Source organism: Capricornis sumatraensis, chromosome 3, assembly GCF_032405125.1.
Source record: "Capricornis sumatraensis isolate serow.1 chromosome 3, serow.2, whole genome shotgun sequence".
Lineage (NCBI taxonomy): Eukaryota > Metazoa > Chordata > Mammalia > Artiodactyla > Bovidae > Capricornis > Capricornis sumatraensis.
This window is the reverse complement of record NC_091071.1, coordinates 164,787,352-164,802,657: the sequence shown is the minus strand read 5'-3', so window position 1 is coordinate 164,802,657 and position 15,306 is coordinate 164,787,352. Positions and strand designations below refer to the sequence as shown.

The following is a 15,306-nucleotide window of genomic DNA, read 5'->3' as shown; positions in this document are numbered from 1 at the left end:
TTTTTAAAATCTGAGCTCATGGAACTATTTCTCTTGTGTCAAGTGGAGCTCATGTTGATTTACTGTCAGGCTGGAAACCTACAGCAATTGCGGGCTGGGTGGTGACTTAGGACAGACATTGGGGAAGGTGGAGGCTGGTGGGTGGAAAACAGTCAGTTTCCCTGAGTAACAGGCCTGCAGGCATTCCCCCTGGTGCTGGCACTGATGGAGCTGCTGGAACCTGCTCTGGGAAGCAGAAACCCAGGCGCCACCATAGAGCAAGGTCTGGGTGTTCAAATCCAAGCATCGGCCAGGAAACTTCTTGGGTTTCTTATATTGAAATAATTTTAGATTTATGCAAGAGTTGCAGAAATAGTACTGAAAGTTCCCATATACACTTCACTTGGCTTCACCTAGTATTAGCATCTATGTAACCATGGTACACTGATCAGAACCAAGAAGTGAGCATTAGTACATTGCTTTTTTTGGGAGGCGGGCATGCATGTGGCATGTGGTATTTTAATTCCCCTACCAGGGATCAAACCTGTGCCTCCTGCAGTGGAAGCACAGAGTTCTAACCACTGGATCCCCAGGGAATTCCCTGATACATTGTGAGTGTGCTAAGTTGCTTCAGTCGTGTCTAGTTCTTTGCAACCCTATGGACTGTAGCCTGCCAAGCTCCTCTGTCCATGGGATTTCCCAGGCAAGAATACTAGAGTGCACTGCCATGCCCTCATCCAGGGGATCTTCCTGACCCAGGGATCAAACATCTCCTGCATTTCTCTTACATCGCCTGCTTTGACAGGTGGGTTCTTTACCACTAATGCCACCTGGGAAGCCCTCCCTGATACATTACTCTTTACAAAACTTCATGCTTTTTTCAGACTTCCCCACGTTTTCCATTGGTGTCTTCTTTTTTCTTGCCCAAGATTCCACATTAATCAGTCATGTCTCCTTCCCTTCTCTCAATCTGATAGTTTCTGGATCTTTCCTTTTCTTTCATGATGCTGACCCTTGGGAATAGCACTGGTCAAGTGTGTTGGTATTTTGTAGACTGTCTCTCAGTGTGGATTTGTCTGATGTTTTCTCATGACTAGACAGGTTAAGAATTTGGGGGGAAAGACATCAGAGATGAAGTGTCCTCGACACTTATCAGCACACATGGCGTCAACATCACCCAGTGGTGCCATGAACCTGGATCACTTGGCAAAGAGGCTCTCTGTCAGGTTTCTCCACTAACAGTTACTATTTTTTATTTTCCACACATTCCCTCATCAGAAGGGAGTCTTTTCTTCTCCTCCTTATTCTTTTGGCACCACCTTGCAGCTTGTGGGATCTTAGTTCCTCGAGCAGAGACTTCTACTTTGGCAGCTGGCGGACCATTGGATTTCTCCAGCAGGGTGCACTTGAGTGCTGGAGGAGAAGGGATGAGCTCTGGCCTCATCTCAGCGTTAGCAATGTGTTCCTGAAGCTGAACAAACTCAAGCCAGTTTTGTTCCACCCTCAGACACCAGCACCAGGTGAGCGGCATCCACCCCGAGGCGCCTCCTTAGTTTTGTCACCTTTAGGCCTTTTTAGTGGCTGAGTCAACAATTCGATCATATTGTTAAAATAACTTGCCTGGTTTGTGTTTCTACTTGGATCATGACTAATAGACAGGAAATTTATATTGAAATGCAGTCTCAAAACTACACTGTTTTAAATCTTTTGTAAGGCTCTGCATTAAGTTTCATTGTCCCCTGGTATTTCACATGAGCAATGGCCACTGGAATGCGCTACATGCCCACCTTTGGGCTAAATAAAACGTTCCAGGCTAAGACCCAGGGTGGTTTCTTACTTCCGAATCTAAATCTTTGAATTCCAACACACCTCATTTCAAATTCAGAATTAAAATTAACAACTATATTTTGGTCTTAAAAATGTAAATTAAGTTTTGGCAATGATTAATATCAATTAGAGAACAGCTTTCTGATATTACATTCATGTAAATGATACTGGCAGTGTCTGGACTCTTCCACATATTTTGTTCTGCAATGCACTTAGAACAAAGACTCATGTGCTGAACGGCAGAAGCAGGAAGTAAAACACTACTAGTGTCCCCATTTTCCATTCTATTAAAGAGTCCACAACCAGGTTCTTGCTGATATTTTCCATTTATTACTGCAGTAGACAATCGCTCTGAAAGTGCAACACTAAATCACTCTTGTCACAGCCTCTGCTCCTCCACTGGAAAACACTTGGAAATTCATTCTAGGAGCATCGTGGACCACAAGTATCTCTCCAGGTGGAAAACTGTCACTGCCAATGTCACAGGGCAAACACACACACACATGAACAGGAGGGTAAGAGAAGAGCACTGGCAAGGCGTGGGGCCGGTTTCTGGGGGTCCTGGGAACAGCCCACCTGGGCACACTGGATGCCCCCCCTCCAGCAGCCACCCAACACGTCTGCTAGGTTGGCAGATGCCTGGTGCACCTTTCTTCCTTTTTCTCTGGAAATGGTGATACCATAACTGCAACTGTGTCCTGTCTCAGTTGTTAGGAATTGAAAAGACCTCGCAAGCTAGTGTGAAAAACAGGTGGTTTGGAGAACTGACTCTTTAAATCTCTGATTTAAAGCTGTTAGGCAGAAGATCTGGAAAATTCTAGGGTAAGACACTGCCTAGCAAAAATAACTCTTGTTCTAGCCAGCATATTTTTGATGGGGAAAAAATAACTTTCAAATACTGCAAAGACAAAGAGGAAGGCAGGGGACGGGGAGTGACATCAGCAGCTCTAGAAAACACAAGAGACTAAGAAATTAAAACGAGACCCCCCCCCCCGCCCACCCCCAAAAAAACAACTATGGACAACTAAGCACTCGATCTGACAAAACCTTCACTTGTGAACATGTAACAAACCTATGCACCCACACACACATGCTAACAGTCAGTCAGGTGGATGCCCAGAGGGCAAATCCAAACGTCCGCTCTCTTTGGGATTTTCATGGCAAATCTGAGTTTAGGCAAAAGTGAAGACCTCCCTGGGGTCTAAACTCAGGAGGCAGCGTTTGTCCCCTGCTTGGGCCAACGCTGCTCCTGTACTTGTCTGAGCCCTTCACAGCTGTCTGGGCACTGGAGTTTATTCTTCACACTCCTGGGGTTTAAATCGCTGCTAGACCTTCTCCGATCTAACTCCACCTGCAATGGAAGCACCTTCCTTTTGGCCCCATACGCCTCTGTTCTTTTAGGAATAAGCACCCCAAGACAGTGGTAATGAGAGTGTTCAGGAGCTGGAAAGTAGGAAGAGTTAATATAAATACCAGAAGGAAATGCCTGTTACTCTATGATTTCTCTGAGACCAGGTGGCCAAGGACCCCGGCCTGCAAGGATAGGTTTTAGGGGAGGCCTTAATTTAAGGTACTGCAATCTGTGCTCACAAGAGCCAAGTAAGATGGCGCTCCTCGGAGGCTGCTGAGGACTGGTCCTTGGTACTTAGTTCCAACCCTAGGTGTTCTCTGACCTCTCTGACTTCAGTCCTTCTGGAGTCAGATCACCCGGCTTCTCCTGGCATGTGCCTGGTCATTTTTAGAGCCTGCCTGCAACAGCCCACAAGGTTTGTGTTGGGCTTCCTGGATGAGCACACACCAGCTAACACATTTACCAGGTGATGAGGACTGACAGCAGATTTCTCTACCACTGCAGACAGGCAGAACCATGCAAAGAAAGCCGTCCATCACGGTCACCTTTTCTCCAGATGTCCCAGTTTTGAGATCACAGAACTGACCATGTTAACACCTGGCAGCAGCCAACTTCTGCTTCCCTTCCTCCACGAGGGGAATGCAAGAACACACAGCAATAGGCTGGACACAACAGGTCCTGCCCGTTTGGGAACCTGGGTCAGAAACTGCCCTCAGCTCCAAATCCTGCCCTTGGAACCTCTAGTACAACCTTGCTCCTCATCAAACTGCAGTTTGGTGCAGTTTAATTTACAATCATACCTTCTAAGCCGCCTAAGTGAGACCTGTGTGGCCCACTGGTTACAATTCTAAGTGCAGCAGTGCCTAAAAGGAAAGAGTCCCACAGGAGGGAAGACTGGAAGGCATAAGGGAGGAGACTACAGAATCAGTAACACACCTTCCGAAAGGGTGGCCTTGGGGGACAAGGGGTGTGAAATAAACAAAATGTCCCAATAATTTAGTGGCAGATCTAGAAGAGAGCGTTTATAGCTATTCTGGGACTCTCCAACAAAACGCTTTTCCTGGATGCACAGACATTCATAATACTGCTCACTCTCAGTCGACAGCTCTGGCTTGTACACGTGGTCACAACCCCCTTCGTACAGCAGAGGCGAGCACGACAGAGTGCCCGGGAGGCACCTGGACAGCACACAGCAAGACAAAAGGCTGAACTCCCCCCCACAGAACCCCGTTAAAAAAAGTCTGTCTATTACAAAGTCACGTGTTCCGTTTTTTCCGCTTTATAAAGTCAGCGACGCTGGAGGGTGTCTAGCGGAATCTGTCCTCCAGGAATGAGTGCAAAAGGGGAGCACGCGGCTCGGGGACGTCCCTTCGGTGAGCAGACAGAGGGGCCAGCCGGAGGCCTCCCATCCGCTTTGGACAAACACACACACACAGGAAAGGATTATTGCCAGCTTGTGTACTCTCACAAGGTGATTTTTGTATTTCGAAAGCTTGAATTGTCCCTGAAAGAAAAAATGGGAGAAAAGAGAGCATTCAATACACAGTGTCATCTCCAGGCAACACACACACACAGGGGGAAACTGAGCTCGGCAGCTCTGGGGCCCACCTGACACCCTGGGATCTTCCTTCCTTGCTCATCTAATGCCAGCATGGCCATCTGCCCCACAAGTCCCTTCAAACGCTTGGGCTCAACTGGCTTTAATAGCTAGAGGTCAGAAACAACCCAAATGCATGTAAGCAAGGGACTAAATATTAATGATACTGTGCAGCTTTTAAAAAGGGGGAAAGAAGCTCTCTACTGAGACTTCTGAAAAGAAGCCTTTCTCCCAGAGAGACCAATAGGGTAAGGTGCAGAACAGCATGTGCACGTGACACGCGACCGTTTATGTAAGTAGGGGTGGAGGAAATAAGGTTTTTATTTGCCTCAAGTTAAGCCATACATACTGAAACCCTGTAAGGCTCCATGGGAACGAGTAACAGTGGCTAACTGGGGCGTGTGCTGGCAGAGGAAGGGGACTCTAGAAACTGGGCCGATGGAGAAAGAGTGGAAGGCAAACCTCTTGTTCTGTTTTCTTACACACACATGCACACAAAAAATGTTTTAAAAAACTGAATCATCAATTTGTATTATATACTTAAAAAAAAAAAAAAAAACCAACCAACCAAAAATCCCTTGGCTCAAAACTGACAGCTGCTTACAAAAGGATATTCCAGGAGGTGAAATCTGGATACCCTTCACTTTAAAAACTTGGCATGTACATCCATGTGTGTACATGTGTGCATATGTGCATGTAACAGATAACAAGATATCTTCTTAGTTGCCTTCTAGGGGATGCAGACAGGTTTGGCTGCCCCCTAGTAACCTCTCCTGTTTCAGCCTAGAAATCCAACACCTTAGCCATTTTAATCCCAAAATCTCAGGGCTAGAGGGGGCTTTAAAAGTCACTGCACCTACTGCTCTGGCTCCAGGCTTCGGACTTAAGTTTGTGTGAACTTTTGAGACATAAATTCTCATTAATCTGATTTTGGAATCATTTCCTCCATTTAATTTAATTTTTTATTTATTTGACTTTTTTCCTCCATTTAATTTTAATGGCACATTCTAGAAGCTTTGGTTTTCACTGACCTGTTGGAGAATTGCTACAATTGTCTGGGTATCTGGCAACTGGACTGGAAAGAGTTAATACTGACGAAAACATATGCTCAGCCCAGCCAAACAGCAGTGTCTTCCTGCCAATGGCTAACCAAGTCTCCCCTGTGATGGTGGCAGGCTGACAGTAACTTACAGCCCTCACCACACAGACAAGTAACTGCAGATAAGAACGCCGAGAGGGAAACCGGAGCTGGTATGGGTGAACTCTGGCTGGGAAGAAACTGATATTATCTCAAAAGCCCACTGGCAATTTTGTAACTGACACGCATGACCATGCAATTCCATGATCAATGCTACTAGCATTTGAGTGATCCCTATCTAAGGAGCTGACTGAACACAGAGAACTTAGTGGAGTGATCATCTTTTTAAAGGAACGTCTAATAGGACAGATCCCCCCTGAGGTGCCGCAAATAGCCAGCGAAGAAGGAGGCGTCTGATAGTGAGACAGAAAAGCAGGAGTCACTGAGGTGTGACAGTTGAGTGGCCCCAGGAACACCGTGCTGCAATACTGAGGGCTGTATGATGGAGAACACCTCTAAAAACAAAGAAGTGGTTGGGAAGGAAGGATTTGTTTGGCTTCCTTCTTCCCCTTTGATGCCATCTCGATCCCATGGGCCACCTGGTGGCTCAGATGGTAAAGAATCCTCCTGCAATGCAGAAGACCCAGGTTTGATCCCTGGGTGGGGAAGAGCCCCACAGATTAACTGGATCACAAGTCAATCAACAGGGAGACCAGAAAGGCAGAACTTCGGGAAGGCAGAATCAGAGAATCTTCTGACTATGGGAGGAGGATCTGTCTTGAAGTGGGAGAGATGGCAGGCAAATATCTGGACTCAGTCCTTTCACAGCTCTTTAGTGATGTAAAGAAGAACATTCTCAGGATTAATCGTCCCCGTGAGCAGGGCATCTTATCTTCTAGGAGAACTCCTGTGCTGTGCTGGAGCTGGGCCTGAAACAAATTCTCTCGGGTGGCAGGTAAACTAAGCTCTACAACACATTCCCATTCAGAAAGAGGTAATACTTAATTCTACTGTCACAGATCTCTTCACAGAAATTCTAAGAACTCAGAAGCATTTTAAAGTTTATTTGCAAAAGAGAAATGAGGAGGAACAGAGTAACAGAGCTAAGAGAATCAAGCTGTTTTTCCTCCAGAATCTGATATAAAAGAAAAATACTGAGGAATGAGGGTGGGCAACAGGCTCCTGATGACAGGCTGAAGCAGGCTGGTGGCAGTGGGCCCCTCAGGTCCAGCCTTTGTTTAAAAAAAAAAAAGAGTGGGTTGAGAACAGCCTAGGGCCAAATTTAGTCTGAGGAATGTATTCACCTCAAAGCAGCTGGGAACTAACCCTCAGCTGTCCCTCACCCCAGGCTGCAGTGCACAGAGAGATGAGAAGACAGGAAGGGAGAAGGTAGACAGGAAGTGGCAGAGGCCACAAGCAACTTGTTTTCCCCCTAAAGATGGGTTTCTGTTCTTTTAAGAGCAAATTAAAATTTAGACAATTAAGACTGAGCACTGGAAAGTTAGACCCTACAGGCACCTTGTGATGGGCAGACTATTGGGAAGGTTTATTGGTTTTGTTTTTTCAGTGGTTTTCAATAATATAAAAGAGTGTTCAGAAGGAAATGATAACACTTTTTACATCATGGTCTTCAAGGAAACATTCTCTGGCTATTCACCTGCCCAGCCCAGGCCAGCTCTGGCTTCCTCCTCGCTCCCTCCCTGCATAGTAAATCAAACGGCAAACCACCTAGGTCCACTCGCATAAACTTCAATCTCTCATCTCTGCCAAGTGACCACATCAACTTCAATCCCCATCAGTAGAGACCACTGCTCTGCACATGCCAGTCTAAACATACAGGGCCCCAGAATCTCCGCCCCTATCCCCCAGCGGCTAACCAGGACTTCTGCTGAAGCTATGGTTAACAGTGCCATGCTTATTTGTAACACTAATAGAGGTCACATGACACAGTCCTAAAATATCAGCAGCTACATGGAATGGCACAAAACAGCAGATAAATTGAGGAGAAGTATTTGTGGTTCAAGAATTATTTAACTAGCAGTTTATTCCTTTTACTTGGTTGGAGAAAAGGGAGGGAAGACAAGAAGGCTAAAGTCTTAGGGGGCCTCTGAAATGGCAGCTGGTATGTGCACCTTCTTGGAACACCCAGTTAAACACTTTTAAGGTAAAATCAAAAAACATGAAATAAAAAAATCCTTCTCAAGTCTGTTGTGACAGGGAAGTGAGCTGGGTTTTTTTGTTTAGACTCGAATACTCCTCTCATTCTCCCAAGTCTGTGCTTCAAGAATACTTAACCCATTGAAGGAATGCACCCTTCAAGTCTGCCCCATAAAAATGATATGGGGGTGGGGTGGAACAACAAAAAGAACAAAGAGCCTACAAAATCGCAATTATGCAAATATGACTGTTCAAAAAAAATTCAAAGGTATTTTTCCTGGGGAATCTAGTGCCAGCTCTAGGGAGAGGGAATAATTTTAAGTTTTCTTCTGTCTCTTTCAACTTCATTTTAAAGCCCCCTCCCATGCTCCCATGGAACCTAAGATGCTGTTGAATTTTAAAGGTACCATCATTCTATGTACTTTGAGGTAAACACTGCCATTAAACTATGACAAAAACCCTTCTTATCACATTCAGTGTAAGAATCCCAATTTTAGGGATCTTCAAAGCAGGAAAAAAAGGAATTTTATATATGGTAATGCTGTTAAAGCAAGTCCTGTATCGTACCAGGACTCTGGAAATTTAACTTACGGATGTATTTTGAATGTCTGCTATTTTCCAGCCTAGAAGTCAACATGTTGGTATTAAAACTAATACATGTTTTCATCCCTCTTTGATATACTAGCCACCATCTTAGAATTCTATATTGAGTATACTTTACAGAGAATCCCTCTGAATTTCAATTCTGAAAACCTAGTATTGTCATCTAAAAACTGAATTTGTGATGAATGAATTAAACTATTTGAAAAAAAGATATGAGTGGCACGAGTGTACAGGAATTCCAGGACTGTCTGTTCCTCAGACCCCAGCCACTCGCTCTGACCCTCACAGGGTAATACTCTCTTTGGCTCATCTAGGGAAGAGGGCAGGTCTCCTTTCCTTGAAAAAGTCTCCCTTGCTTCCTGTTCTGAAGCGGAGTTCTGAAACAACTACTACAGCGGGCATGTTCTCTTCCAATTTTAGAAATTCTCCATTTCTTAGGGATGGGGTCAGGGGGCTGGGGCGGGGATAGTTAACGTCCAGGGATATGCTTTTGGGCCAGGCACATGCAGACCCTGTCCCTGTAGCCATTCCTCTCATCCAGAATAAATTCATCCAATTCCTTCTGCTAAAGAGACAGACATGGACTTGGAACTCCCTTAACTGAAATATAAATATTCTTAAAATGAGTGGTTCGCTGACCCAGCCTTTGCTATCCCAGGGCCCCTCTCTGCCAGCAAACACGTGTTGGTCTCACCATAATATAACCATGCTTCCTACACAGCCCTTAAATCTCCCCCATCCCCCACCATTCACTTTAGCCTTTGAAACTTGGAGGTTCCATCACTGTTTCCTCACAACTGACAAATACCACCAGCAAACGAGACACACCTCTCGTCAAAGTCATACAGGGGCCAGAGGAACTGGCCTGTTAGTCACAGGACACTGCCAGATAGCTTAAACATGGCCATGTCTGGGAATTAAAAAAAAAAGAAAAACACCTCTGGCCCATTTAGTCACGAAATGTCAGGATCCAAAGAGACCAGAGATGTTAGTCTGTGAAACCTCATTCCCCAGATCAGAAAGCAGAGGTGCAGTGAGGCTCATCAACCTGCCCAGGGGTTCACTGGGAGACACATGACCCAGGGAGGATGATAAGTCAGCAGCTCTGGACTCAGTGTTTCCCTCCAAGACGGTGGGTGCCTGGCACAGGCTCAGTGTTGGCAGAGATAAGCCTGGGGGCAGATGGGGAGGGGCAAGCCCTTGGGAGGAGGGTCCTACGACTGGGAGGGACATCACAGGGTTACGGAGTAAGACAGACAAGGCCCTACCCTGAGTGTGAGAGACAGAGGGGGAGCGTCCGATCAGCGGCCGCTGCTGTTCACCAGGCCATGAAACTCCTCCCAGGCCCTGGCAAACCAGAGACAAAAAACACAACAGCACATTCAGATCAGAGGCTTTTTAACAAAGAGAGCAGACAAGATAACCCCACACCCCAACTCAGATATCCTCAAGGTCAGGTGGGGCCCGCTGAAACCTGGAAGCACAGGAGTGAGGGTCCCCGCCCAGACTTTCCCGTTAAGCAGGGGGGCTGGCACCTTTCAGGGGCACCTGGCACCTTTCAGGGGCACCTGGCACTTCTGGCTCGTGCTACTGCCCATCTGGCCCTCACTGTCCCCGAGCGGACTTTCACGTCCTTCCAGCCACTCCTTCCACAAATCTACTGGGGAGGCCACGGAGGTCAGATTAAGTTCACCCACCATGGGAGATACTTCCAATTCACCAAGGTGAGGGGCAGCAGCGCTTTCTGTCTTGGGGACGTGAGGAGAGGAGGCAGAAATGATTTTTCTCCATCAAGCCTCACCCTGAGGGTAAAGGCAGGTACCCAACAGCATTAAGATGCTGATACAAAGACGCAGTGAGGAAATAAGACTGCTTCATCTGCTTCCATACTTCAAACCTTCTAACCCTTTTCAACTCAGAACCCAAATTCATGTCAGGTTCCATGCGTTTACTGGTAATACCCAAGTAACGATTATCTTAAAAAGTTTTATGTGCCACAGCATGTCCAAGGACCAAACTCCTTTGAAATTCCCCAGGACCGATGCTCAGCGCAACTTTAATGCTTATTACCTAAATTAAGAAACTGGAGCTAGGAAGGGATAAGGAATGTGACTGAAGGGCAGAGTCTTTTGGATGACGTTCCACAGAGAACGAGCCTTGGTGGCTGCAGGCCAGACACCAGGAGAAAGAGGCTCCCTCGTGCCTCCGAAGCCCTGACCCACCTCAAGTTCTCTGAGAGGAGCTGACGTCCTTCCTTTTTGCCTGAGCCATTTTTCAGCCACTTAGGGACAAAGTGTCAGGAAACTTCCCTGGGAATTATACATAAAATGGGTAATTTGGTGCCTTTGAATCTAAATCCCTTACCATCAATTATTCCATTTGCAGCTTAAAGGGGTGAAATATTCATGGTAACAACATATAGGGTTTAATATGCTCAATTATTTGCTCACTGTTGCTGCTACTGCTAAGTCGCTTCAGTCGTGTCAGACTCTGTGTGACCCCCATAGACGACAGCCCACCAGGCTCCCCCGTCTCTGGGATTCTCCAGGCAAGAACACTGGAGTGGGTTGCCATTTCCTTCTCCAATGCATGAAAATGAAAAGTGAAAGTGAGGTCGCTCAGTCGTGTCCGACTCTTCGCGACCCCATGGACTGTAGCCTACCAGGCTTTTCTGTCCATGGGATTTTCCAGGCAAGAGTACTGGAGTGGGATGCCATCGCCTTCTCCAATTTGCTCACTACAGGTTTAATATTATGGCCACTAAACTACACTTCATCACTAGGTCTCCTACTGATAGCTTTTCTTCTTTTTTCAAATAGGAAGGGATGAAACAAAGACCTGGCCCAGTAAATTCATTCTTCCACGCAATCATCACATCAGTTTCATTAGTTATTTCCCTTTTGAAGAGCAACACTTATAAGTTAATGATGTAGCTCTCAGAACAAGAGACTGATCCACAGTTAATGCTTTCTTCAGAATATCGCCAAAATCCGGATACATGTATGTTCACTGAATGGAAGAAAAACGTTTAGAACATCCAGTAAGCATGCGTCTTGTCAGTTCACAAACTCAGTTTCCACGGAAAGACATGTTTCACAGCTCTTTCTGGAGAGATGGTAACATGATGAACTTTGAGAGTCCATCAGTGATGGCAGGAGATCATTTCACTCTTCACTCCAAATGAAGATAAAAAGAAAGCAAAATCTGACACCCAGGCAATGACCCAGGAAACCCCCCTTCTCATTCTAAGAGTGAGGTTTAAGTTATATTTAAGCAAGTTAGGTTGTCAACAAGAAACTACATGGCTGTGTTGAAGGTTCACCTCATTTATCCTTTAGTTTCCAGAAAGGCCTACACTAGTCCAAACGGAAGTTCTCTATGTTAAGAACTTACAGAAATAGGGATTTCAGAGTTCCCCTCTAATCCAGTTTTGCATTAAACTGCCCTCCTATTTTCTTCAGCAGTATATTCTTTACATGGAAAACTTCAACATGAAGAATCTGGGCAAAGAAATTTCCTCAGGTGGATTCAGTGGAGATAAAATCACTGCTCACAGTCACTGGTACAATCACTGGTTCTCAATGCTTCACTAAGTAAACCAACCGCCTAAAACTAGGTGCGAATGTTCTGGCTATTTTTCACCTGGCATCCCAGGCATATATGTAATTTTAAAACTTGTTTCTTTGAAACGTAAACAAAGAACAAGTTAAATGTTATATTTGTCATGTAAACTGAGTTTCCTAAAAACATTTTTTCCCCCTATTATCCTAATACAACCTATAGGGAATTCTAAACAGATTCAAATCACAGGGTAACAAGGAGTCCTTTCAAGATCACTTTTTACCAGCTGGCTTACCAGAGAGCAAATTCTAAGGGCAGAAATCTCATCCCTTAACTCTGCATTTGCCCCCACTCTGGCCCAGCCTCACTTCACAGCCTTGCCCTCAGCTGGCTCTCACACTCACAAATGAGTTGGGCCTCCTGCTGGTCTGGGCTTTACCTTGCACATCAGTGTAGAGGGACATTTCCCAAAAGCAAAGCCTGGCCAGCAATGATGCTGGGTGACGCAGCACCCCCAGCTGTGATTTAGCTGTGGCTAGAGAAGGGATGGTTGGTCCCTGCCTACCAAGTTCAATATTTAAATACAATGAAATCTAGATGTGGTGGAGTCCCCATGATTTGACCCATTTCTCCTCTACAACAAATGAATAAAGACAAGTCACCTACCCTCAGCTGTCTGTGCAGAGGGGCCTGGTCAGTCTTCCCAACACTGTGGCCACCGAGTGCAACAGGCCCTGTCTTCCCCCTCCCATCCCAGGCCAGATGCACAAAAGGACTCAACAGACTACTCCAAAGAGGAATTTCCTCACAAAAGACACTGCTGTTTTATACGGCCCTGTGACCCAACTCTTCTGGTGGTCCCATGATTCTGGGGTGCAAGTCTGGCTGTGTTATGAGGCTGTCCACCTGCAAGGACCCAAATCTCTGAAACCTCAGCCACACACCTAACACTTGATTTAACCATTTTCCCACTTCTCAGCGGGCCTGTGCACCCTTAAGGGACTGACTGTTAGCAGTAAACAAGGGTGTGAGGCAGCAAGCAGTGTTCCCTCTGCAGCAAAGCGGCTCACCATGGCCCTTGCGCAGTGGCAGCGGTCACCTCTTAGCTCAGCAAGGGGTGCTAGCAAGGAGTGCAGCAGGAACAGGCAACAAGCAGTGTGATGAAGGAAGGCTGGGGAACGAGACACTTGAAATAGGACTTTGGAGACTGGATGGCAACACAGCAAGGGGGAGGGACACCTGCCTGAGACAGCTGAGTACCCCTAGAACACTCTCCTCACCATCTCCAGGACCCCTCATCTCCAGAGTACGTGGGAGAGAGTAAGAGTTGGCTCTTTCCTCCTCACGTCCCTTCAATTCTCAAGTCCAAGCAGTTACTGTTCCTTGGCTCAAACACAGCCACGCCTGTGGGACAGCCACAGGGGAAGGACAAAGCAGAACAGTCCTGGCTTCCATTCAGGTGTGGCAAGGCTCCGAGGGGTCAAGGTCAGTTCGATGCTTTCCAATCAACTCTTACACTGGTAGGTGGCATCAGGCTCAACCTCTGGACCAGCTATATTAGCTGAAATTAAGATCAATACATGTGGACATCACAGCGGAAGGCAAGAGGGAAAGGGCCATAGAACGTCATTCTTTGACAAACACTGAAAACAGAAAATATGTATTTCCACACATCAACCATCTCCATCTTTCAGTAATCTGGGGTAAGTGATCACAAAAAGCAGCAATGACAGAGCCACCTCCAGGATGCTCAGCCCGTGTGCTAGTCCTGATGTGTGCTCTGTGGGATCCCAGGCCTCATGGAGACAGATGGGCAGTCAGGATGGCACAGCTCAGGGCGTCGCTGCCAAACTGGAGCAGCACAGCCACTTTGGAGAACTCCACGCTATGCCCACAGCCACCTTCACAGATGCTATCAGGCCACCTGGCCTAGTGTGGGCAAAAGTGGTTTACTTATGGTTTGGGTGGAAGCTCTAAAGAAAACCTAAATTCACATTAAGCTTTGCTAGATTTCTCCATGCAGGTTAGGGGCCTGAAGGCCAAATTGCAGCACATACATGCCGAGCCTCAAAAACACGTGAGGGGCTGGGGCATGCTGTGGTCAGATGTCCTAAGGGGCAAAGTCACACAGGACAAAGACACGTCCCCACCCCCAGGTCCTGATGCACGACAACCCTAGAGACTGGGGAAAGGGAAGGGCTAGAACTTTGCGAAGTGTCTGCAGGGTGAGCTCAGAGAGGAAGATGAGCTGGCTCCAAGGGGAGAGCAGAAGGGGAAAGGCTGGCAGAGAGCTTGCGGTTGGGAGGTTTTGGCCAGTGAGGAAAGCCCACTTACACAAAGCAAGGAAGCTCTACACACACAGTGGCAAACAGATGGAAGCAAGGCTTTACCTCCAAGCAAGAAATGTCTTTGAAGTAAGACAAATGAAGTCAGCCAAGCGAAGGTCAAGGATCCCCCTTTCCAACCTGATGGACTTTTGAGCCGAATTCTAAATCAGAAATCACTTTGTTCCTGTCCTCCGCATGACTGGTGGAAACTTAAATACCAAAAAAACCGGGGTCTCTTTCTGAGAGCAGATGTCACCTCAGTGTCGGACCTCAGTGGAGATGGAACAAAATACCGTGTGATGTGATACCATGGGCTTATGGAAATGAGGCTGCATTCCCCGGACGGCCCTCCACGGAGCAGTCTGTGCCATTCCTTACTATGGTGACAGTCAGTCTGAAAGGCCACTTCTCTGATGCACCGTAAAGAGCAAGAGCATGAGACAAGCTAGTTTAGCACCATTTATTAAGTGATCTCAGCTGTTGTTGTAGCTGCTGCATGTCAGCCTGTTCTTAAAACAGAAAATGCTCTTCCAGTTCCTCTTGTCCGGGACGGAAGGATCTTCCAGGTAGCACACCAACAGAACAAGAGACTCCGATGACGCCGGCTTCAATGACGGTGCCATCCAGAGAGGGAGAGGGTCATGGCACATTCAACCGCGGCTTCCAGAGGTTTTGAAAAAGGAGCCTTTGGGAGCCCAGCCTGCCTGGCATTCTAGTGGAAGTGCAAAAGGTTGGCATGTTGGGAGAGAAAGAGAGGGAGCCACGAGGGGAAAGTGGCATCTAGGTGTCAAGGAGGGGTTTCTGGCCCCTGTGGCTGCAGGGCTGG

At 46.7% G+C, this 15,306-nt stretch overlaps 1 protein-coding gene across 3 annotated transcripts in view; it reads right to left on the bottom strand.

The window, feature by feature from the left end:
* Positions 1-2,204: 2,204 nt before the first annotated feature.
* The window catches only part of EIF4E2 (eukaryotic translation initiation factor 4E family member 2), a 30,111-nt gene continuing 17,009 nt past the window's right edge, over positions 2,205-15,306 (bottom strand). For 2 of the 3 annotated variants that reach the window (XM_068967522.1, XM_068967524.1), the window contains one exon: positions 15,032-15,192. In XM_068967522.1, the coding sequence (XP_068823623.1) occupies positions 15,120-15,192 (73 nt within the window). In that variant the 3' untranslated portion in view covers positions 15,032-15,119. Of the gene's footprint in view, positions 4,662-9,860; positions 9,940-15,031; positions 15,193-15,306 lie in introns of those variants that run through there. The other variant, XM_068967523.1, reaches the window with a different exon arrangement.